The sequence below is a fragment of the Culex pipiens genome, chromosome 2 (assembly GCF_016801865.2).
Source record: "Culex pipiens pallens isolate TS chromosome 2, TS_CPP_V2, whole genome shotgun sequence".
In the NCBI taxonomy this organism is placed as follows: Eukaryota; Metazoa; Arthropoda; class Insecta; order Diptera; family Culicidae; genus Culex; species Culex pipiens.
The window spans coordinates 146681873-146707649 of NC_068938.1; the positions used below are offsets into that span (position 1 = coordinate 146681873).

General features: G+C 40.3%; 1 protein-coding gene across 4 annotated transcripts; it reads left to right on the forward strand.

The window, feature by feature from the left end:
- The first annotated feature begins 2148 nt into the window (after positions 1-2148).
- On the forward strand, positions 2149-24379 carry LOC120414910 (nucleoprotein TPR). Of its 4 annotated transcripts, none has more exons than XM_039576242.2 (9): positions 2149-2732; positions 7078-7442; positions 7495-7610; positions 7669-8510; positions 14880-15045; positions 15111-15192; positions 15929-16046; positions 18665-18978; positions 23076-24208. In XM_039576242.2, the coding sequence occupies exons 1-9, from the start codon at positions 2527-2529 to the stop codon at positions 24071-24073; spliced, it is 3207 nt and encodes a 1068-aa protein (XP_039432176.1). In that variant the 5' UTR covers positions 2149-2526; the 3' UTR covers positions 24074-24208. The 4 variants fall into 4 exon arrangements, with proteins under 4 accessions (XP_039432176.1, XP_039432175.1, XP_039432178.1 ...); XM_039576241.2 differs by lacking the exon at positions 18665-18978 and adding an exon at positions 18396-18567 and having other exon boundaries at positions 2150-2732; positions 23076-24379; XM_039576243.2 differs by lacking the exons at positions 2149-2732; positions 18665-18978 and adding exons at positions 6762-7008; positions 18396-18567 and having other exon boundaries at positions 23076-24379.
- The last annotated feature ends 1398 nt before the right edge of the window (positions 24380-25777 follow it).

Sequence of the window (25777 nt, forward strand, 5' to 3'; positions counted from 1 at the left end):
AAATACTTTTAATTTAATCTCATTATCTCGAAAAAAAAAACCACGTGCAGGACAAATCTCAAACACCCCCACACACCTTAAAGTTTAAGATTATCATGCTACTCCAGCGTGAGTACCGGCGATGACAGCTACAAAAACGAAGTGCGATCGTGATTATAGTGAGACACTTCGCAACAGAAACATCCACTAAACCATCCCTCTTAAATACACATTGTACACCCTTACCAAAAATCATGATTTTTTGAGTTCCAAATCCCACTTTTCATACGAATTTTTCAGTTCAACCCATATAACCATTTTTATGGTTGTAGTACCTGAACTCGAAAAATCGTATGAAAAGTGGGATTTGGAACTCAAAAAATCATGATTTTTGGTAAGGGTGTAGGTGCCCGGCGGGTGGCCACTCATTTTTATTTACTCTGCTCCACAATGAATGTTAATTCTACTCTGCTGATGGGGACTCCATAAGACACCCGCACTATACTGGCCGTGAACAACGAGCAGACAATGCGTGAATTGTCTGGTGGAAGTTTTACGTGAGAGACGTCAAATTTGTTATTGGAACAAATCTGAAGTTTTTTTTTAAAAAGGTCCAATAAACCAAATTTCCAGTTTTTGCTTTTTGGGACCTTGAGTCAGGGGTATTAAAAAACACCCAAAAAGCCAATACTGAAAATTTGGTTTATTGGACCTTTTCAAAAAAACTCAAGAAATTTTCCTTCATAAGTTTCATAAATATAAATTTTAAAGTTTTTCTCGGTTCTTAACTCAAAATTACATTTATAATTGTAAAATAAATTATGCCTTCACAGAGACCACTTCCCCCTACAATGCCTTGGGTCATGTTGAAACATACAGATCGCGCCGACCCGGTGAAGTGGTTCCGGTTGTACCCCAATATTATTACACGTGCTGCACATTCTCTCCCGTCTCGTGGAGGTCCCCCAAACCGGGTGTGGCGGCGGTGGGGGCGTGTTGTAAGTGATTAATCAAGAAATTACATACATTTAAAGAATCGATCAGTTCGATGACGGCCGTGAACCTTTTTGGGCCAAATGGTTATTGATTGCTTGCGTTGATTTTGATCTGGGAGTTTGTAGATTTTTGGGGCGTAATAGGATCGTGAAAATGTTAATGACAAGTTGCAACACAGTCTCGGTGGCGTCGCGACGTTCGTCGCTTGTGGGAGGTGTGAACTGACGGAGAGGTCTCGACTTTAGATTTGAGAGTAATTGCTATTGCAGGCTGTTTAGTGTACTGGTTTCCTACCTCATCGCCCAAAAGGGCGATAAACAACTTGGACAGTAAACCAAGACGTAGCTGCGTTTCTTTAGTGAGTGTTTAAAGGTTAATTATTTTATTTGTCCAGCAACCCTGACCGAGGGTCGCGTAAGGGTGGGTTTGATTTTCGTGGGAAGCAGCCAGAAGGGTGTGAAATAGATCTGTATACTTTAATTGATATAATTGTGAACCTGTTACTGACAAAGCACGAAGCAGGTGGTAAAATTTTCAATTAGATCACGCCGAGGTAAATTGTACTAATTGTAATACTCAACTCAAGGTTTGACAAATAAATTAATAACTAGCTTTTGTTTGAACACCCTTTCAAAATAAATCTAACCATTCACTTTAAATGTCTGGATCATCTGAAAGTAAAAGGGCGGCTCCCAAATGTTTTGATAGATTTTTTTTACATCCGTTTTAATTTTGTTTAGAACTAAACTGCCCAAGTTCGCATTAATGTTCTATATTCAAAAACAGCAAGCCTTTTCTGTAAGTTCTCGTGCTTTAGAATCTCCTCAGCTGAAGCCCCGAAAAAAATATAATCAGCAAGACTTTGAATATTTTCATCTATGAAAGCAAAACCATGTAAAATCAATATTATCATGCAAAAGTCAGTCAGTAGTTGGCACTGTCTTCCACCTGAAAAGGAAATTCCTTCATGTAACTTTCAGCAAAACAAAAACCAAACTTGAGTCTTCCTGGGGACAACCACAAGAAGCATTTCCCGAATGCGACACACTCCACTTCTCAGTCGCAGCCGGAATTTGTTTATCATAAAAAGTAAAATATTTTCTTTGCCCATAAACTTTTCGATTGCTTCGAATCACGCGAACAGCTTGCTCAAACAAACCCCAAAAACCGCGTGTGTGTGATTAATTATTTTATCAAGGGCGGGGTTCTCCCCCAAAAAAGACGACGCCACGACCAGGACAAGATATACCTCGGAAGTAGTACCATCTACCAGCCAGCCAGCCCAGAGGTTAGGTCAAATTCCGTTACACGACGACGAATTTTGGCGATTTTTGGCGACCTCCTCCGCGGTTGCCATGGAGTTGTTATCCCCGAAGTGGACCACGTTGGTCGTTCCGGGGAACCGATTGGGACGCTATAAAAGGGACCTCGTGGCCACCGGAGAACCTTCAGTCGTCGGAAGTCGCGCGTCGTGTTCAAATCGGTCAACCGGATAAAGTGTGTTCCACGGTGGAGTTGTACAGAAGAAACAGTAGATCCAGCAGGAGCAGCATGAAAACCGGATATGGATTAACCACTGGAGATTCACTTGGATATCTTAGCCATTCGGCGAAACCGTTCAGTTCGTTGCCTTATGGTGGGGGTGCTGGCAGTAAAGGATACTCGTCGCTGACCAGCAGTGGATTAAAGTCAGCCAAATATGGAGCAGGAGGCGATAAGGATACGTTTGGTGGAAGAGCGAAGAAAACGAAATCAAGGCAAGGATGCAGTGGAACAAATCATTTGAGTTTTTGGTCCTTATAGAAAAGTCCAATTATGGAAAAAAAATTTCTTCTTCAGTGAAAGTGTTAAAAAATAAAGTGAAAACCATGTGTAAATGTGAATACACCAGCAGCGGTCATTCGGATTATATTTTATAGTGAATCACATGAAATGACGGATACAAAGTGCTATTAGCTGAATTGACGAAATGGCTGTTAAGCCAAATCGAGTTGATCATAAAACATCAATAAAATGGGGGTTAAGACTTTCAAGATTTTTGTGAGCATGACTACATGACGAATCTGGATTTAAATTGGTTTTTTTTTTATAAAAAATCATAAACTGTTGACTTTTTGTATGAAAGTCATAAACACATATTTTTAAGGAAGCTTTTTTAGAAATCGGTTTTCGTTATGCAAATTCGCCAAAAATTAATTTTTCAACCAATTTTTGATAAAAAGCATTGGAAAGAATAATTCTTAAATTTTTTGAAAAGATAGGGTTGGAAGTTTGACTTGTTTAATGTGACTTTGACAATGTTTACAAAAATGTTATTTTCAAGGGATTAACTTTGGCTGTATTTTTTACTAACATTTCTTATATTTTCAGTAAAAAGAAATATGCAGTAATTTTTGTAGTGTCCCAGACTATGCCTCTACGCATTTTTGTTACAATAAAATGTGAAAAACGATCAAAAAATAAGATAAAAACATGAAAAAATAGATAAGCAAAATGTAATGATAGGAGGTGGTAGAATAGGCCAAATACTACCAAAAACAAACATAAACTAAACAATATAAATGCAAATTAAAATACTTAAAATAAAACAAGAAAAACATAAAACAAGAGAAGTAAAATTTTTCGTAGAACAAAAGTTGCTCGAAATGACCTCCTGAACACGGGAAAAATACAAATTAAAAAAAAACATTTGGGCAGTAGAGGGTTTAAACCAGAACAAAGTTTGTTCTGAGCCTTAAAATAACTCCCCTTAAATTTGGGAGCGTGGTGTAGGGGTAAGCGTGATTGCCTCTCACCCAGTCGGCCTGGGTTCGATCCCAGACGGTCCCGGTGGCATTTTTCGAGACGAGATTTGTCTGATCACGCCTTCCGTCGGAAGGGAAGTAAATGTTGGTCCCGGACTAACCTAAAAAAGGTTAGGTCGTTAGCTCAGTCCAGGTGTAGGAGTCGTCTCCCTGGGTCCTGTCTCGGTGGAGTCGCTGGTAGGCAGTTGGACTAACAATCCAAAGGTCGTCAGTTCGAATCCCGGGGTGGATGGAAGCTAAGGTGTAAAAAGAGGTTTGCAATTGCCTCAACAATCAAGCCTTCGAACACCTAGTTTCGAGTAGGAATCTCGCAATCGAGAACGCCAAGGTAATGCTGTAGAGCGAATAATTTGATTTTTTTTTAATTTGGGAGCTATTGGTTGCGTCCACACTTTGCGCATTTCATTTGAATTTTGTATATAGGGCAACGTGCTTTTTCGTATTTCGATTTTTATAAAAAAAATTTCATAAGAAAAAGCGTCGTCAAAACTGGTCTAAAACATGTGTTTTGCTAGAAAATCGTATTCCAGGCAAGTTTTTAGCGCGCTGTAGTTTTTTCACAGGAGCAAGATAGCGCCATACTTTCTTTGGGAAAGTTTTTGATATTTTTTTTATTTTAACGCTATTGGGTGGTTTAAAAAAAGAGGAAAATAAAAATGATATTAGTCAAAATGTCAGTTTTTTTTTCATACAAATTCCCATTCGAAATTTTAATGTAATGCGCAAAGTGTGGACGCAACCGATCGCTCCAAAATTTGGGGAGTTGTTTAGGAGAGCAATTCTCTACCAAAACCTTAAATTGATTTTATTTGTGTTTTTTTATTTGGTTCAAACTTTTTGGGGGCCTTCTCTATGACCAAAGAAGCCATTTTGTGTAATTGGTTCACCCATACAAGTCTTCATACAATTTTGGCAGCTGTCCTTACAAAAATGGTACTTAAATATTCGAAAATCTGTAACTTCCGAAGGTATTTGCTGAACAATTTGGTGTCTTCGGCAAAGTGTGAGTATTGATGAGGACTGTTCTGTAAAAAATAGATACACGGCAGGCAAATCTTGCCAATTTTTAATTAACTTTGTTTTCACAAAAACTCAATTTCCCATAATTGTGAGTTGTGCGCTGGAAGTGAGGACATTTTTTGAATAAGGTTTTAGTTTTTGTTACGATCAAAAAGCCTCTATAATGATCGAAAGACGCGCTGACATTTTGGAACGTCGAGATAATAGTGGAGCAAAATAACTGTGTGTGAGTGATTTTGTCCCGCCCGTGTGGATCAATCGGACCGCGCACTGGCTCACAATCCAGAGGTTGCTGGTTCGAATCCCGCGGCGGGCGCTCTAAAATTCTTTGTGTAAATATGGGTATTCGGCGCCGTCGCTCCGTGCCATACTCTCGTACACTTAGGAGCCCAGGGCGGCGAAGTCCTTGTAGTTAAAAAGGAAGACACTAGTGGTTGGTACTAGCAATGGTGGCCGACAGCTATAAAGTCAACTTCGTTTTCGAGTGATTTTGTGTGTTAACCAGAAAGACCTTCCTATATCATCGTTGCTCGGAAGGCTCGCCGACGGGTTTGTTATGAAAGTCCTCCCCATAGCATCGTAGCTCGGGAGGCATCGAAAAGCCAATACCTTATCCTACTAACTCAAAAAAATATTAATCACGTGATGCTTGAAGGAGATGCTGTGGATTCAACGGTCTCATGCGGTATCAACAGGTATATAGCGAAAAACTATGTGCTTGATGAGTCTGCAACTTCAATTATCAGACTAACATTCCTCCCTTTCGTTGAACTGCTGGCTTCTTGGGAGGGCCCCGGTATTGACTAATAAAGTAGGGATCTTCAGAGGTTAAACAGTGAACGGATGGTTGGCTTCCACTGGTCTTTTTTGATTCATTGTTTAACTTCAGCTGATCTGTCAATAACGGAGTAGCAGCTCATTGGCATTCAACCATGCTCATGCTCATGCCCATGCTCATGCTCAAACTCAATTTCCCTTAAATTTAAATTTTTATACTTTTATTTTTATTTTTTGCTTGACGTATTATTTGTGAATTGTTACTTATGTATTCTTGTTTTGTATTATGTGTTTACAAAAAGAAGTAAGTTTTTGGTGCCGCTGCTTTTGTGGCTTTTCCTAAACTTCTAAAAATATTTGCATCGGCCTTAGCAATGTTTAATTCTTGATTTTTTACCATTCCAAAAAAAAATAAATTAGGCAAATACTTGCTGAGATACTGTTTGAAATCTTTGCAATGTTTCAATTTACGATACTCAGAAGGGTTGATTAATTATAAAAAATGCAGTGGTAAAAAAACTTTCAGAAATATTGTAGAATTTTTAAATCACGCATTTATATTGATGAGACCTAATATTTATGTATTGTCTTGTGGTTCCATCGTAGAAAATAAGCTTTTTCTGTTTTATGCTAAATTTACATTTAATAAACAAAAAAAAATCCCCAAAGAAACACCCTTATCAATTTTAAGCCAAATTAAACAATTTTGAAGATTAACGACGTAAATGTTTTCAGTAAATTCTAAAGAATTAAATCAAATGTAATCAAAGGGACCACCTTCCTAAACCTCAGCTGAATCAAATCTCTTATGATAAATTCGGCATTTTACGAAGCTACAGCCTACAATATACTTTTATACCCGTTGTATAATATAATCCAAATTAGATAAGTTATGTTCGGCGAAACATGCAAATTCCTTCTCTCTTCACATCCAACATTATGTAGCCATAAAATGAACATCGCAGCTCGTATTGGTGTTCATTTCAAGTTAACACGTGAAAGACACGAATCCTATTATAAATTACGAGAACACATGGACTAGCTGGTGGTTTCGCATTCAACAACCTTTTCGATTCCAAGCCAGTTCATTCCCATTGTCCTAGTTTTTCGAAAAACGCGGGCCAACCAAGCGTGACCGAAAACAAAAAAAAAAGAAAGAGATAACCCGGGAGGGGTTGGGAAACGCGTACATAAGGGACACATGTTCCCGGAGCTGCCACATGAGGACACACGAGTTGTTAGGGGTAACTAAACTATGACGATCGCTGTTTACGGAGCCCAAACAGTTTTTGGGAGGTTTAGTTGAGGAAAATTGTGTGGACAACGTTGGTAGTTGTTAGATTTTTAAGGGAAAAGTGCTTAAAAAGCGATTAAAAGTGGCAAAATCTTGTTACAAAATGAATTCAGAGAATACAAGGAAGTTGGACAACTTGTAATACTTAAGCTTTAATTAGTTCCTTGTGATGGGTCCTGACATATCTATGTTATATCATTCCAACAGGAAACTTTCAACCGATAAAATCGATACTCCCCTGTACAAGAAGAAAACGTTCGACTTCACGGACTATGCCTACCGCGAGGCCGTCAATCGACTAAAGTTCCTGCTAACGGAGGCCTATGAACCGACCAAGGTTGCAACATCCATCTACTACCGCGGGGTAGTAGACGACACCAAGTCGGAGGCCTCGGACAACCAATCGATCGTCGAGAGACCCTCGATGACGGAGGTATCCAAGTACTTCAACCCGGGAACCGTCTCGCGGTACAACTCGGGCGGCGCGGGGTTGGGACGACGGTACAGCTTCCTGAACCAGAGTGCACTGAAGCCGGCAGTTTCAACGGCTAGTCTGCATCCGGCACCTTCAGGTTGGCAGGTTCGATTAGTTTGAACATTTGCGCTTACTGACATTCGATGTAGTTTGCAGTGTCTCACAGAATCTCGAGGTTGCGCAGCCGCCTCCAGAGTTGCTTGGCTTCATCGAAAAGCAAGAAACGTACATCGAGCAGCTGGAGAAGGAGTCTCAGTACTGTCGGGTAGGCACAATTTTGAGCAGATTTAAGGTCTTCCAAAAGTTATTCATCTTTTTTTTAGGAAGAACTGTCGACACTGCTGAAGAAGGTCAAGGACGTCGTCTCAGAAAATGAAGCCCTGACAGATCGTTCCAGGTCGAAAGCACTCTACCAGATGGACTCTTCCGAGAGTGAAGATCTGGACATTGACCGCATGCGTGAAAAGGGTAGGCTATCGGGTCCGAACATCGTGTTCGAGTCTCGCATCAGCGAGCTGGAAGCCCAGCTGGCTCAGTCTCAAATCGATCTAAAGAAGCTGTTCAACGAAAACGAAGAGAATAAGCGCAAGCTGGTGCACGGTACGAGCGATGCCAGCTGTGCCGACGTCTACCGCAAGCAGGTCGAGAATCTCCAGCGAGACAAGCACAACCTGGAAGAAACGGTTCGGAAGCTGCAGCTGTCCATCGATCAGCTCAAAGATACCGAAGCAACCAACTTCAGCAAGACCCAGCGCAGTCGGGACATGATCGAGCACGTGGCTTTCGAGCGGAACCAAGCGGAGCTGGAGATTCGCCGCTTGAAGGACGAACTCGAGCGGCAGCACGAGCGAGTTCGCGAGATTCAGCACGAAATGAGCAAGCGACTGGCAGAGGAGCGATCGAACGCTGAACGGCGGTACACCTTCCAGGTGGATCAGCTGGGCGGGGACTTGAGCAGCCAGTGGGAACAGGCGACCAAGCTGCAGCTGGAGGTGGAGCGCATGAAGCGCATCGAGTCGGACTACAAGCGGGAGATCAGCCAGAAGAACTCGCAAATCGACGAGCTGAAGATGGAGTTGAAGAACAAGACGGCGATCTTCATGTCCGATTTGAACCAGGCTAGTGCGGAGAAACAATCGCTGGAGCAGGAGATCACTTCTTTGAGGTGAGTAATTTTTTACAATTGTTTTTTTTTTTAACTTTGGGAGCGTTCTTTTATTACGTAACGCAGTTAGGGGGGGGAGGGGGTGTCGATGTCTGTTACGAAATGTTACGAAAATTGGGGGAGGGGGGGAGTGCTGAAAAATTCTGTTACGTAACGCAAAATTTCCATATAAGAGTTCATAAAAAAATGCAAAACGACCTTGCGTTACGCGTTACAGGGAGTAGGGGGGGATAGCTCATCTGTTACGATTTGTTACAAAGGGGGGGGAGGGGGGGGTCAAAAATCCCAAATTTTGAGTTACGTAATAAAAGAACGCTCCCTTTGTTGGATTAACACATCGTCGTTGTCGTGCTATTTTGTTGCACGTGCATTTTGTGCCAATTTAAGAATGCCGTTTTGTGCAGCCTCACCTTTTGACCTTCACAGATCCACACAATTCGGTTTCAGTCCTGAGATAATCAATAAAAACCGAAAAAACTCCGTGCTTCGTTGTCACTCTTCATATGAACGAAATTTTAATCTAGTCATGCTACCATGACACACCTGAACAATGCTGCAAATGCGACAAAAGGCCAGAGGGATTTCAGGTCAGAACGCGTTTGACACACTTACAAGCCCCGCTACCGTAAACATTTGTAATTGTAACTCGGGACTCGGGCAACCAAATTCAACCAAACTACGGGACAATGCACAGAATGGTCAACCAAACAAAACGTGTTTGTTATTGTTTACATTACGTGCTCTATTGTCCTTTGCAAGCAGTAACATAACCAAACTTTTGGGCACCCTTAGCAAACGTCAAATCAATACGGAAAAGATCCGGCAGCGATTTTATAGGCTTTGACGTTTGCTGAGGGTGCCAAAAAATATAAACAAATCACTGCGTGCATCAGCCATTTTGTTGTTTATACAAGGTGTCAAACGCGTTTTTCTCTGAACGTCAAAAAGCGACGTGCGCAAAGATAGCTCGACAACGTCGACATTGCTGACCAATATATGTAATTTTAAGATTCTTAGATTTAATTTAAAAAAAAAAATCAAATGAATATTCAAGTCAGACTCGATTATCCGAATTTGCGATTATTATTTTATTATTATTAAAAATTCAGATGGTCGTTTATGCCCTTTTTCTTTTTTTCGTTTTATTCTGTCTCTAAGTAAATAAGCAAAAAAAAAAAAAAAAAGAAAAAAAAGTCTTCATTTATCTCTTATATTCAAATAAAAATCCTTAAAAAGTCATGCAATAACAGTGAACAGTGAAACCCAATCAGAGTACATTTTTAATTTGACACCCCTTTTACACGGCGCTAACACACATTACCAAAAGTTTGTTTTGATAGTGTGAGTGAGGTCTGCGGAGAAAGTGACAGTTCGTTACTTTTTAATTTGATTTTGTCAAACCAGCGGGGTACAAACTAAAAAATGTCAAACGAAAAAGTGACCAACTATAAAGAGTGCAATAAATTCAAAATAAATTGCTGTGTCATTTGAAATACTTACAGTATGTAAAAAAAAGTATTTACACCCCTTGGGCACTATGCACATATTGTGATAAAACATCTAAACAATTTAATGTTGACAGAAACCTAGTACTACGTTTTGTTCAGAAACTCATGCCAAACATTTTGCTACAAAAAGCTCACGAAAAGATGATTTCTATAAAAAGTTATATAACAAATACTATTACGAAAATAAAAAAGGTACAAAAAAAGTTTGTACACCTTTCGAAAAATTAACATAAATAATGTTATTTGTTGACAAATCATCATAAATCCAGTCTCCCAACTCCAAATAGGCATCCTTGACTGATTAAAAAAATAATTTGGATTGAATATAAAGTTTACTAACTACTTAGTATAAAAGTTTATATAACTCTGGAAATTTTATATAAAACTTATCTGAACTTAATTTTGCAAACTTTTATTTCAACTAAATGTCAATATATTACCATAGAATTGCTAAATAAACATTTTGGAGTGGGTATAACACCGTTTTGGGGGTATTTGTATCGATAGAATAGATTTTTCGTTGGAATTTCGTACCAACCCAGAATTACGTCGTCGGAAAATCCGCCGGCATCTGAACCGGTCCACAATTCACAAGTCAATCTATGTGGCATCAGAAAGGGCATAAAATTTCCGATCTTTTGATACCCATACATCCAGGTTTTCTATAAAACCCACGTTTTTAAATACCTAAGCAAAAACGTTGTTATGGTTTCGTTTGAGCAATAGGGTGCGCCAAAAAAGCAAAAAGTTGAGCTAAGTCGGATAGGCGGGCAGAAAATCAAAGCTGTATATCTACAGATGCTCTCCTGAAAATTTCAGCCAATTTGGTTAAGAATTCGAGGTGCCCACTCGGTTTGAAGTTTGTATTGGATTTTGGACCCGTTAGTATGGAGAAAACACATTTTTTTACATTTTATTGCGTTAAAATTCCAAACTTTACCCAAATAACATTCCGTCCGAGGTGTTTATAGATTTTACTATGGGGAACAACTTTGTAGAACATCGCAAAACGATCTGAGCACATCTGGCTTAGTTATAAGTGGTTTAAGCTAAGTTGTTTTTCCAGGGTCCAACTCAGCTTTTAACTATAGCCTTTTTATCTGTATGGTAACTGTGATCAGAAAAAAAAATTGTCTGACAGGTGAAGGATGATTGTTGTCAACATTTTCATTTCGAATTCCAATGGAAGCACAGTTGAGGTGAGAATTAGGTATTTTTCAAAGCTTTTTCGTAATTCTTGACCAGCTCTATACCTTTATAGGTCCTTCTGGTGTTCCGAGGAGGAATAGGAACGCCGTTTTGTGCAAATTTTAATTTCTTTCCGTTGCGGGTGCCATCGGTTGCGGTTCATCAGCAGTAGTCCGACGGCGTTGGAGGATATTTTCCTAGAACAGAATGCGAAGGCCAACAGCTCCAATTACGGGGATGATACTCATTTGGAACTAATAAAAATGTTCCAAAAAGAATACAAAAGAAAAGGGTGTGATTTCTATGGATGTCGGCATGCTACCTTGGCACTAAACTTGCCCTAGATTAGGAAATCATAGTCAACTTACTCCAAGGACGTAGATCAAATAAATAAACCTTTTTTTTGGGAATATCAAGGGATGGGTTTTATTAAAGACAATCAAAGAGAAAACGGAATTTAAGACTACGACTTGTGGGTGCCAGCCAGTGTTGTCACGGTTCGCTCACTCGAATCGTGGTTCAAATGATAGGTCATGACGCTCAAGTGTGGTTCGCTCATGATTGCGAACCAAGCACGAGCCAACCACGATCGAACGCCTGCCGTGGATCGCATGAACCCTTGCTCTCTCATCGCGAATGTGAGTGAGAGGGACCATCAATGAGCGGTTCGCAAGAAGAGCTAAAAAACAACACTAAGAGAAAAAACATTTCATGATTTTAACAACAGAAGGCTACGTCTGACGGCTTAAGTGACTATGGAGGGCTACAGACCTAGCGTGCACAGGGTGGGGCAACATGGGGCAACTGCACCACCATCCTCAGAAATTAGTTCTAATTTTAGTCAGGGGGCGTCCATAAACGACGAAATTTTCAAAACGTCCATATAATTGCCCCACCTTCCTCGAGGAGCTGGGCACGCTACTGGCTACAAAGCATGGCTGCTACAACTCATTGGGATTTCCTGGGTCTTTCAACGACTCCCTGGAGTTAATATCTGTGGGTCTACCACCGTAACAAGTAGGAGGTCAGCGGTTTTTGACCACGGATCATACCCGCATAGCTCCAGTGGGTACAGTAGACTAATTTTATATTATGTTGACACGTGGACACTTTAGGGGGAAGGGGGGCGGTTTGTGAGTTGTCAACGCTCCATATAAAAAAGGTTTTTTGCATGGAAATTGTCCACAAGGGGGGAGGGGAGTTGTTGGTTTAGATTTCCAAAAAAATGTCCACGTAGTTTATGGATGTGTCCTTGATAATTTTATCGTTAACAAATTTGAACAATTTTGTGGGAGTAGAGAATAAAAACAAATAAGTTTTTCTATCAGTGCCTACATTCTCCGTTGGCGAACCGTTTGCTGAACGCTCTCTTTACTCCGTTCAGAGCGGAGCGGCAAGCGAGCAGAGAAATGATGATCGAAATTTTGGTTCGCGAACCGTTCAAACCCGCCGCTCTGAGCGTTCGATAAGCGCTCACCCGATAGGTTCGTCGATTGAGTGGTTATGATACTCTCATAAGCGAACCGTGACACCACTGGTGCCAGCTTGACACTTCAACGTCGCGTACGTTATATCGACTAGTAATATAGGGTAGCAATGGCGGCCATTGAAAACCGGGCCGACATGAGCGTATCAAAGCTTTCAGTGTTTTCCTTCGCTTCTGGTGTCTTACTCGATCGGTCCTGTGGTCCGCTGTAACGGCCGTTCTGAGAAGGGTCTCTTTTTCGTTCAAATAAAATGTAGCCTATCATTTGCTTTAAAGACCTTCCTCTAGAATAACTTCTCCAAAAAATATTTATTTTAAATATTTGCTTTAAACACCTAATCACGGAACTTCTTGCTGTTAAACCGCATCGACAACACGTCCTCTTGGACCTCGGTCTGTTGGTCTATCTCTTTGGTCAGCATGCAGTTTCCGCCTCTGAACAATGAAATTACCACCACATTCGGTGTACTGGAACGCTAAAAACTTGTTCGATTGTAACACCAGAAGGACCTATAAAGGAGAGAGAGCTGGTCAAGAATTACGAAAAAGCTTTGAAAAATACCTAATTCTCACCTCAACTGTGCTTCCATTGGAATTCGAAATGAAAATGTTGACAACAATCATCCTTCACCTGTCAGACAATTTTTTTTTCTGATCACAGTTACCATACAGATAAAAAGGCTATAGTTAAAAGCTGAGTTGGACCCTGGAAAAACAACTTAGCTTAAACCACTTATAACTAAGCCAGATGTGCTCAGATCGTTTTGCGATGTTCTACAAAGTTGTTCCCCATAGTAAAATCTATAAACACCTCGGACGGAATGTTATTTGGGTAAAGTTTGGAATTTTAACGCAATAAAATGTAAAAAAATGTGTTTTCTCCATACTAACGGGTCCAAAATCCAATACAAACTTCAAACCGAGTGGGCACCTCGAATTCTTGACCAAATTGGCTGAAATTTTCAGGAGAGCATCTGTAGATATACAGCTTTGATTTTCTGCCCGCCTATCCGACTTAGCTCAACTTTTTGCTTTTTTGGCGCACCCTATTTGAGCAACCTGCCAAAAATGTATGGAATTTCGTAATTTTTGTTCTCGTGGATCAAACTTACTTTTTGCCCAGGTATTTAAAAACGTAGGTTTTAAAGAAAATCTAGATGTTTGGGTATCAAAAGATCGGAAATTTTATGCCCTTTCCGATGCCACATAGGTTGACTTGTGAATCGTGGACCGGTTCGGATGCCGGCGGATTTTCCGAAGACGTAATTCCGGGTTGGTACGAAATTCCAACGAAAAATCTATTCTATCGATACAAATACCCCCAAAACGGTGTTATACCCACTCCAAAATGTTTATTTAGCAATTCTATGGTAACATTTAGTTGAATTAAAAGTTTGCAAATTAAGTTTAGATAAGATTTATATAGAATTTCCAGAGTTATATGAACTTTTATACTAAGTAATTAGTAAACTTTATATTCAATCCAAATTATTTTTTTAATCAGTCAAGGATGCCTATTTGGAGTTGGGAGACTGGATTTATGGTGATTTGTCAACAAATAACATTATTTATGTTAATTTTTCGAAAGGTGTACAAACTTTTTTTGCACCTTTTTTTATTTTCGTAATAGTATTTGTTATATAACTTTTTATAGAAATCATCTTTTCATGAGCTTTTTGTAGCAAAATGTTTGGCATGAGTTTCTGAACAAAACGTAGTACTAGGTTCCCGTCAAATTTTAAATTTTTTACATGTTTCATCACAAATAAGCATAGTGCCCAAGGGGTGTAAATACTTTTTTTACATACTGTATAAAAACAAAGAAGAAAGCTAAGAAATACCTGATTTAAAAAAAAACCCTGGTATTCTCGTTTATGGTCCCAACATTCATTTCGAAAAAGAACTTAAAAACCCCTTTAGGTGTATAATTGAAAAATAAACGTTATAAAATGATTTCTAAATAGTTTACAATTGAATAGTGAATGAAAATTTGAATTGAAGAAAGAGACAAAAATTGAAAGTTTTTGTTTGTACTGGCCTAATTTATTGGTACAATTTTGTTATCCTTTATAACTGCTTAATTCTTTTACTCAGGCTTGATTTTTTTATGAGAAAAAAAAATTAAAATAGTTTTATGTAGCCCAAATTTGAAACATTTTTCTCAAAAAATGTATATAACATCCACAGACTCCAACTGGAACGCGCCGAACGACAATCGAAGGTTGAGGTTTCCCGCCTAAATGCTGAAATCACTTCGCTGCGCCAGCGCCTGGATCGTTCGGACGCGGATCTGCTGCACTCGAAACGCGAAAATTTGAAACTGAGCGACGAAGTTGCCTCACTGGAAAAGGAGGTTTGTTTGATTGATGAAAGTAGTGAGATGAAGTAATTGAATGAATAATTGTGATCTTCTTTCAGCTAACCCTTGGTGAACTCAACAAGGAAACTCGTCCCTCGAAGGAACTGGCAAAAATCATTTCTGACATGGAAGCAAAGCATGGTAAGTTGCAATAGTTCTTAAACTCTCGTATAGCTTCGTTTTGTACAATGCATTTCCTAATTTGAACCGCTTTATATCATGGGTAAGCTATTGAAACCCTTAACCGTTACGATCAACTGTGTTTTGAGGTTAGAATTGTTTTAAATTTACGCAGTGCTGTTGTTTTAGAAAAAAATATGCTCGAACCACCACGTTTCCACCTGTACAACAAAAAAAATCAAACAAATTCGCATACATATCACATAACGCTTGATTGTGCGAAAAACATCACACGTACCACGTACTCTCTTGATTTACGCAAATCTTGTGCAAGCACCGGGTCACGAAACCCACAACCAAAGCAAACCTCTGAGAAAAATTGAAAATCCGGCGTTCTCAATAGTTTATCCATGAGCTTTTTTCCCCTCCATCCGCTGGCAGATAGTGCTAAAATACTTCCAACTTTTCCAGCCCAGATAAAAAAGGTGTTAACTTTACAAGCAGTTAATTGACCTAATCTGGCGCCACTTAACCTTTGCCAACAGTCACAAAATCAGATAACTAAATATCTTAATCCATCAACGGGCTTAAACTGCATAATCTGAATACAATGCCCTGCGTTGGGGTCATCCCCCTTGGCGGCAGGTCATCGCAGATGCTCCCTTTTCCGCTGCTTCTTGTTGAATTCCCCCCACGCAGAATAATACCCCCAACACTATAATCAACCAGTGTTCTCCCCTCTCTCTCTCTCTTGTAGCTTCCACCGTGTCAGAGCTCGAGGGCATGGTTCAAGATCAAAAACAGCTCATGGAAAAACTAACCGCAGAATGCAAAAGCTTAACGCACAAGTTAGAGGACACGACACAGAAGCATAAGTACATAACAGTTTAATTTGTGGTTTACTCGTTTTTAATTTGATAATTTCGGTTTACTTTGTACTTGATTAGTTTAGTTTTCTAATTCAACTCTTTTAGATCTGCTGTTTTTCTTCTTTTAATATTAATATCATCCATATATTGTATTATAATTAGTCAACGGAACAATCCAAAAGAATAACATATTTTTCGAGGCTCATAGACAAAATTATGCATTCTTATTGGGATATTTTAAAATTAATTCGAATCAGTATCTCGATTTGCTACAAATGCCAGTTTACGCTTTTGTGATTTTTTTATATTTCTGGTATAACAGCAAACTGATAATGTATTTTTAAATATTCATTTCTCAACTTAAAAATTAACACATATCCAGAAACAACAAATTTTGAAAGGTTACAGGAAATTGCTATGCAGAATAAAGAAACTTCCCTATAAGGGGAACAGCATCTAATTCCAGCGTGCCTCTAATGTTGCCATATCAGCACTTTGACGTTCAATTACAGCTCATAAAACGCGTTTTCAACTGAAATCGAGTGATAAATAGTTCAATAGGAAGTGAGCAAGCAAGTTTCTATAAACAGTTTTACAAAATAAGTTGTTTAACTAGTGAAAATCAGCAAATTGGATGGAGTTAGGAGGGAGTGCTTAACCTGCCAAATATACAAGAATTTCCCCTATATGACTAAAATAAGGTATTTTGCATTATTGGTTCGTCCGTAAAAAAATCCCTAAAATTGTGTCAGCTGTCCATAAAATAATGATATGTAAATATTCAAAAATCTTTTTCAATCTAGGTCTAAACAAACGTCTTATATAATTTTGAACATGCAAATCAAATTTGCAATCAAAAAGTTCTTTACATTTTTTCTATAAAACGTACCGATTTCACGTTGTAAGCGGTATACGCACTTCGGAAGGAACCGGTCAAGAAAAAAATCAAATGGGCAGCAGCGGCAGCGCAAGCAAGTCAGAGAGGGTGAAGAAAAGCCCCAAGAACACGCTCCCTCATCTTTGTTCTGCTGTTCGTAAAGCTGTTTCTTGACCCCTTTCCTTCCTATCTGCGTACTAGCCTGTAGCCTTTTGAGGGTTAATTTATCCAGATTTTTGAGCGAAGATGGCGTTAGGAATGGTGCACGCCCGAAATGTCAAAATCACGCAGAGGTACCAACATTACAAGAAAAGTGTGCCGTGGCATATAACAGCCACACTTTTTTTCTGATGTTGGTACCACTACGCGATTTTGACATTTCGGGCGTGCACCATTCCTAACGCCATCTTCGCTTAAATATCTGGATAGGAAAAGTGTAGCTGAGAAAGTTCTCTGCAATTTTTCTTTTCAGACTATGAAAATAGGACTAATAGGGACAATTCTCATATGTTTTCCAGGTTAAAGATTCGGTTAACTCATTCCACCCATTTCGATTTCAGTCTCTAAGTCAATTATTTCTTTGAAACAGTTAAATCAATGGGGTCTTAAAATTAAGCTGGAATGTTCAGAACATTTAACTCTATTTTGTTCTTTTAACATCTCGATAATTTAGTGTTAGATAGATGATATCTCCTTCAAAACTCTAGGCCCTCTAGCCTCTCTCTCTCTTCCTAACGCTTGGTTTTTGGTTCTTATCCGTGCACGTCTTTCTCTCTTTTTTCCCCGTTGGCTTGCTCGACCCTCCAAAAATGTCCATATCACTCGCAACTCCAAACAAAAAACAAACCCGCAAATAATCTCCGCGCGAGCGCAGACAAATCCTCAAGAAACGCGTCCGCTTTTCGGCCGATCTCGACCCTTCCAACGATGGACAGCAACGTTACGCTTCGATCTACGCCCGCGGTGGACCCGAGGATCCTCGCCACTCCCTCGTTGACCGCGTGTCAACGACGCAAGCCGGAAGTGGCGCCCACCTCGGAACATTACCATCTCGGAAGTACTCGCCCCTGCTCGCGTCCCTTTGCGGAGTCGTCGGCCACCCTGTGCGGCGCCGATGGCAAAGGGACGACCGAAGAGTACGTTACGGCGGCCTGTACAAATCCACGGCGACACCCTATTAAGATCGACGTCAACGTGCGGATCGGTCCAAAAGCCAACTCGACCACCTCGACCACAACCACCAACACCAGCGTCAAGGAGGAGGGCGAGGGCTAGAGCACTTGATCCCCCATACTAACTCTTCCCTACTAATACTTGTAGAACCGTAGACCTTCCGCGTGCAGGTACCTCCCAGAATACTTGTTGCACAACCGTGTGTGTTTATGTTGAACAGTAGGTTGCACTCGTTGTTTGCTTGTTAAATGTTGTCTTTATTTGGTGTAAATTATGTATTTTGTATTTTGACCGGTATTCCTTAGAGAGGAAAAGCGAGACCTTCGGCAAACCAATAACGAGCTGATGGAACGGCTCAAACAGGTGTGGCAGAATTACAAGGAAATAAGTCCCGCCTTCCAGAACCGCGCCAAGTGCGCGACGGATCCGCTCGAGTCCGACTCGAACATCTCGTCCGCATCCAATCATGACCCGGAGGTACGTGCCAGGACTAGCTAACCTAACTAACCAAACTTTCCTCCCGTTTTCTCTACCCTTTCTATCCCCCCAAACTGCTCACGTCCGGTCGTCCCAGGCAGGAAATAGATATCCTCCAAAACAACTTTGATTTCCTCTCACAACGCATAGAAACTAACGAGGCGGTCGCCGCCGCCGCTGCCACCGCTGCAGCAGTGTCTAACCAAGATAATCAATACCAAGCTTCAACTAACGCTACTAACGCTAACTACCAGAACGAATACGCTTCCCCTAGTGCCGACTACACCGGCTACGCAAACTATCCTACTGATCAGCAAGCTAGCGCTGACACTGCTGCGGTTGCTCAGAATTACTCAAGTCCGTCCCCGAATCAGTCGGCCAACGTTGCCAGAGATGATGTGAACTATGAAGGTACCGTACATTGAGGGCATGTGCACATTTGTAGCGCAGACATCGTCATCATCAACGCAACAACACATCACACATCAGAGCCGTACCTCGGGTTTCTTTACACCACAATCTATTCCTAACATTAGCACATCCAACCGTATAAAAACCTTAACTATTACCTCAAACTTTATGTTTTAGGCCAGACCTACTGCATTGAATCAACGGCTGAGACGATTCATTGCAATTGATTAAGTTAGAACTATTTTTTCAAACACAGCTAATTCCTTTATGTGAAACTAGGGCAACTTATCATATTGTTTGAATTTTGGCAAAAAGTATGATCACTTTTTGTTTGGCCACAAATTGTTTTGCCCAAGCAATGATTGATTACATATTTATTTTTTTTAAATGTTTGATTATGGTCTAAAACATTATGGAATTAATTGTTTTGATTTGAAATCAAATTCTAAATTAAAAAACTTTGATGATTTATTTTGAAAAAAAATGCAACGTTTTCAAATTATATCCACTTAAAAGTGTTTTTTTTTTGTGAAATCAGCAGCTATCGAAAGTTTCCGAACTGATTACAAATATTTTATTTATTTTATGATGTAACACACAGCTGAAACGATCACAAAAACTCTGTAAGGTACATAAAATTAACTAATTTTATCCTGATTAATCATCAATAAAACCGAAGTCGATTGAATTGAAAATTTATTGAATTGAAATGTCTTACTTATAAAAAGTAAAAATAAACTATTTAAAGTGGACATAACTGGTATGTTGTATACTTTTCAAAACATATCCGTAGTAACTTTTCAAAAGGGCGAAAGCTTGTATGTAAACAAACAGTCCATCCCACTTGCTCTAGTGACAGTTCACGATGAGTAAGAAAATGATAGGCTGCTTGTATCGCCCTTTTGAAGATTTACTTACTACGGATGTAAAAAAAAGTTTTTGATTAAATCAAAAAAAATGAGTCAACAATACAATAAAAATTAAGATAACACATATTATGGTAAGAATTATCAGGAGGCTTTTTCTTTTTTTTTGCAGGCCAAGGGTGCATGATACTGATGATACTCGTCGGTTGACACCCAGGCGAGGAACATCCCAGAAGGAGCCCAACTACATCCGTAGTGCTGTTTGGACAAAACAGCATGGCCCTGGTTCCTTGCAAGTGTCCTATTTTCTTACCTCCACGTTGGCTTGGTTTAGTCATCATGATGACAAGGTGTAACCTAGCTGGTGGCCTGTGGAAACGACTCGTAAACCTTTGACCAGCGAGGGTCAGAGTTGAGACGGCTAAAAGAAAGGGGCGCGTCAATGTGGGAAAGGGAAGTAATTTGTGATTGTAGACGGTATTGTTTTGATTCGCAGTATGTTGAGTCAACTGCTGTAGATGTACCTGAGCATCGCAGAATGGGGTTTCTCTTCTTTCCATTTCAGCTAACAGCTATCTTCTGTTTATTTTGTTTCACTGATTTTCTAAAACGGCTTCTGTTTACTATCCTCCATTTGATTTCGATTTTACTTATTTGATTCTCTTATTTCTCAACGCTTTTCCACTCTATTTTACCAATTGATGCTGTTGTAACAAACTGTCTGCTTTCCCTTAATTTGGCAGCGATGTCAATTTTGTTTATCATGTGCCTTTTCTTTATTTATCTATTTGAATTATTTCTCATCTTCCCTGTAAATTGCCCTCAATACAATCTAAGCTTGTTTGTTACCTCTATTTATTAACTATTGTTAATTTCTTTATCTACTTCATAAATTACTATCTTTCTTTTACTATTGATTCTTTACATAGTATATTTCCTTCACTGTCCATTGTTTTGAAACTTCACCTTTTTCTTAAGCAAGTGAGATTCGAGCCCTTACTCAATTTATGGAATGATTAAAGGATTAACACAAATATTACTATTGTACTTTTGAAAAACTTTTCTAAAATGCTTAGGAAAAAAATATTGTAACAAAACACCGCGACAAAAGAAATAGCAACAGATAAACACGACTCAACACTAGGAAAGATTTCAGGAGAAAAACAACACCCAGTAAAATAACAACTAGTTTTTGAATTCAAACTAAAAATAAAACAGTACTTGCTTTAATGAATGTTGATAGGCACACTATAAATGGTTAGACGCTTATACTTACATCAAACCCTACGTAATGTACCACAAGGGTGTAATATCAAAATCGATTTTCCAGCACAGCAATTTTTCAGTTCCTTTTGGGGTCCTAAACAACTCCCCAAAGTTTGGGAACGATTGGTTTAGTCCTCACCTTGCGCAAAGCAATTCAATTTTCCATATAAATTTGTATGGGAAAAACATTTTTTTTGGATTTTGATATTTATAAAATCCACGTTTCACGCTGTACTAAAACCAGATTCATATTCGAATGCTCTGGAAGGTGCTCTACAACTTTCCCGAAGAGAGTATGTTGCTAACTTGTCCCTGAAAGAAGATACAGCGTCCTCAAAACTCGTCTAAAACGTGATTTTCGAGCAAAAAACACGTTTTAGACGAGCACCATACTCTCTTGGGGAAAGTTGTAGAGCACATTCCAGAGCATTCGAATATGAATCCGGTTTTAGTACAGCGTGAAACGTAGATTTTATAAATATCAAAATAAAAAAAAAAGGTTTTTCACATACAAATTTATATGGAAAATTGAATCGCTTTACGCAAAGTGAGGACTAAACCAATCGTTCCCAAACTTTGGGGAGTTGTTTAGGACCCCAAAAGGAACTGAAAAATTGCTGTGCTCGCTAAATTTGGACAACTTTATTTTTTTTCCATACAACCATATTACACCCTAATGTACCACCCCCGGCCGAGTTAAAATGCGTAACCGGAAAAGAAGGTGTGCATGCTTGGCACGAACACTCAAAGCGTGTTCTAGCGTGTTGCTCGTACTGACTCAGAGCAAGGGTGAGATGTAGGTGTAAGGGCAGTGCGTGTTCGTCGAGAACCTGGTGCATAAGATCGGTCAAGGCCCGTTCTTACACTGAAAGTTGATTGGTCCATTCTGACTTTTTGTCATTTTTAGGTTTAGTTAGACGTTTTCTTTTCGAAAAACACATAAAATCTAGTACTTTGTTCGGAAACTCAACACCAAGTCTGTCCCATCGTTGAACTTCTACGCATAATTGTCCCACCAAGTATTTTCTTTCGCGAAATCATCAGTTTTACGAAGTATTATGTCTTGTTTACCTATTGTATAGCAAAAGTATTACAAATAAGAGTGATTAACTGCTAACTGGGATGAATAGGGACTTATGGGGTGAATAGGGACTCCGGGACAATTATGCGTAGAAACACAAAAAATGGTCGAAAAATTTGAATCGCGTTTTTCTCAGTTACACTTTTTTAACATGGGACAATTATGCGCAGAACAGCAGAGTAAATATCTCAAAAGGTTTTTTCCGCAAAAAAAACTTAGATTGTTTTAGACTAGGTAGTGATTGCAAACCGACTGTACTGGTGCCGTAATACATTTTACATGATTTTTTGGATTAAAGTGTTGAAATTGTGGCATGTTGTTTATTTTTTTTATGTTTTTCCCCATTCAATATGTCAAGGTTTTATAATTTTTTGCGTCTTTGCTGAATTAAAAAAATCTCAATAAGAACGAGATTTAAAATTCTTCTCCAATCCATGGTACGGTACTGATCACACATTTCATCTGGCTTCCATGTTCCTTCCCTCAACCAAAATCACCTGTATCTCAGGTGAGCACACAGCACGTACACACAAACAATTCCCATCGCAGCCGCGCTGAAGAACACTAATCAACGTTTATGTTGCTGCCACTCAACACCACCCGAATTGTGCCCACAGACAGCCAGTTTCCGTCGCAAACCGCCCGTTGGCGGGAAAATTCTCACCATTATGCCCCTAGACTGCTTCACACTGCTGCCGCCACCGCCGTTGAATATGGAAATTCTGCAACCTTCCATATCTCTCTTCTGTTCTATGCGTTTGAGGTCACTCCGGAACATTCTTAAGTTTTCAGCATCTCTTGTAACACACTGTCCGCTTGAAGAAACACTCTTACAATACACTTGGCGCACTTTGTTGAAATGCTAATCTACGTCTCTTTCACAGGCTCCAAGAATGTGTCCCGAGCGGGCAGTACCGCCGCACAGTACCGGCAACCGACTGCTGACGATGTCCCCGCCAGCAGACCTTCCCAGGGCAAGGTGTCACGACCTGAGTCACAAACCTCCGACCGGCAGCAGTACGGCAAGCAACCTCAACAGCAGCAGGAACTATCCCGAACCAGCTCCGTCAACGATTACAACGAGTCCAAGGGAAAGCGAAGTGACTCCCGGCTGTCCCGGGCGTCAATCTCCAACGAGGATGCGACCAAGCTGCAAGGAAAGGAGCCGGAGTTTGGACGTCCTGACGGGGAGCGATCATCCCGGGTTGGCGCCGGTGGGGGGGATTCCGCTAAACCAGACGGCACCGGCAGCAGTGGACGCTTGTCTCGGGAATCAACTCAATCGTCACGACAATCAATCAGACAATCATACGGTGAACCGGTACAATCAAGCCCATATGTATCAGAGCTCGTGGAGCAGCCGGTGGAACAGTATCCCCCAACAACAGTCACCCAACAGGGAAGTGTGGATCAATCCTATGCACAGCCAGCCGACCAGTACCAACCATCTGACGAGACCTACGCCCAGAATACCGCCGGATATGACACATCCCAGTATGATCCCTCACAACAGCAGCAACAGTACGACCCGAGCCAGTACGAGGGATACGGCGATCAGCAGCAGTACGTGGAATCCTACGACCCACAGCAGACCTATGACCCACAGCAGCAGCAGCAACAGCAGTACCAAGATTATCAGCAACCATATGATGCACAGCAGTACACCACTGAGCAAGTATATGATGAACCAAGCAGCTACCCCACCGGAAGTGCACAGTCCCCAACACAACAGCCAGCACCCGCACCCGTTCCAACCGCCGCCCCAGTCCCACTGGAACAAGCTGAAAGCGCTCGAAATGTGGGGTACGCACGCGGTGGCCCACGGACCGGAGGAACCGCCAACGGAGCCAAGCAGCAGTACAAGCAACCTGCCGCCAAGTAATGGGCGCAACAGTAGTCTACCGCGCCAGTTGCCGCAGAGTTGCCACTTTCAGCCGATTCACCATCACCAGCAATCGCCGCACTGTCCTCGCCTGAGCATCAGCAGCCCCAGTCTGTTTGGCACCAGTAGTCCGGAGAGCAGCCTGACGCCGTCGCCGACGTCGACCGTGCTGAAGAACTACGACAGCGCCGCAGCTAGTCCCAATCCGCAGGCGTCCGCAGAGCGGAAGCAATGAAATATATTTGATCATACTTTGTCTAGCCAGTAGAACGCATCATGTAGCACGAGAGGAAATAAATATTTATTCATCCAACTTGTGGGATCATTCTGCGAAAGAAATCATAAGGGAAACGTTGCATAAAATGTAGGTACCGGAAGTTCAAAAGGCAATTTTAATTTGAAAACGGGTTCGGAAAAACGCGGGACAAGTTTGGTGCTGAGCACCAGTTTCTCAGTTCCTGTTGGTGTGAGTTCCTTTGAAATTAACGGCGTGAGTGCTTCTCATTTTTTGTAACTCAATACAGCGATAGGGAAGTCCAAAACACAAAACCGACATTGATATTCTGCAAAGATAAATTTTAGCAAAACAATTTAAATGTGGATATGTAGATAACAGTTTTTTATGTAGATTGCAGCGATTTTTAGACAATCGTGAAACTTGTGGAAAGCTCTATACAAAAGTGCACACCTCAAACTACAGCAGAATAAAACTGTCTAAGACACACGAAGTTGTCTGTCTAAGACACACACCCTAGTTTGAAACCTTTATAAAGTGTTCGAATGCAACAAAGTTCAGTCGAGACACGCACCACTCTAGGCGAGCGAGGGGGAGAAGGGGTAGGATTTCAAGTGTGCAAATATTTGGTGTGCAGTTATGATTTGCAAGGGTGGAGAATTTGGTGCAAAGTGTGCAATATTAGTTCGAGCTAAACAATGTAAATGGGCCTGCCAAAGTGTAAACAAAGAGTCTATCCTGCTTGTTCCTACAATTTCGCAGCGGCAAGATAGCCGAGAGGGTTGGAGCGCGGACCTTGTAATCTGGATATGACTCTTACCGGTTGTTGTTATTTTTGGGGTGTGCAAAATATACATTTTTTTCTTTCGAACATGCTTTTTGTGTACACTCAACCCCCGGTGCTCTAAACGTCGAAATTTTCAAAAACAATGGGAATCAATTCTCCAGACAATTTTACATAAAAGTCTCGTATTGACCACTGCACACAAAGAAAAAATACTCTAAATTTAAAAAGATCGTTCGTTGAATTAAAAGTCCGCGTTGGTGAATATTCGTAGAAAGTTCAAACTTTTCAATTTAAAAGTTGGAAAGCTTTTGATACTACCATGCATTTATGGAACAAAATCGTTGTATCGGTAAAAGTGTTTTACTTTTAATTGGAAAAAAAACCTTTTATAGCAAGAATAAACAACATTTAATACTACAGTGATTATTTCAGAAAAATTAGCTTGATTCTAGGCTTGTTTTATATTTATTTTTTAAAGTTTTAAACAGTATGTTAAAAAAATACATTTTGTTATTGTATTTAAAGCTTCTGGCCAAAATCCGAGTCCAAGCTGTACCGATTCTTAGGGTACGCCACCGTTCACTTCCGAAGACCCCAAGCTGGACGGTTCCGGATGGACGTTTCGACGAGCGACAGCAAAGTAGAGAACAGGATGGTCACGTTGCCGGCCTTCATCAGGACA

What these genes read in the sequence shown, in the direction of transcription:
- LOC120414910 (XM_039576241.2), top strand. Translation starts at nt 2,527, where the DNA reads ATGAAAACCGGATATGGATTAACCACTGGAGATTCACTTGGATATCTT. An exon ending in AGGAGTCTCAGTACTGTCGG is followed by an intron (nt 7,611 to 7,668) that starts GTAGGCACAATT and finishes TCTTTTTTTTAG; the next exon opens with GAAGAACTGTCGACACTGCT. An exon ending in TTGCCTCACTGGAAAAGGAG is followed by an intron (nt 15,046 to 15,110) that starts GTTTGTTTGATT and finishes ATCTTCTTTCAG; the next exon opens with CTAACCCTTGGTGAACTCAA.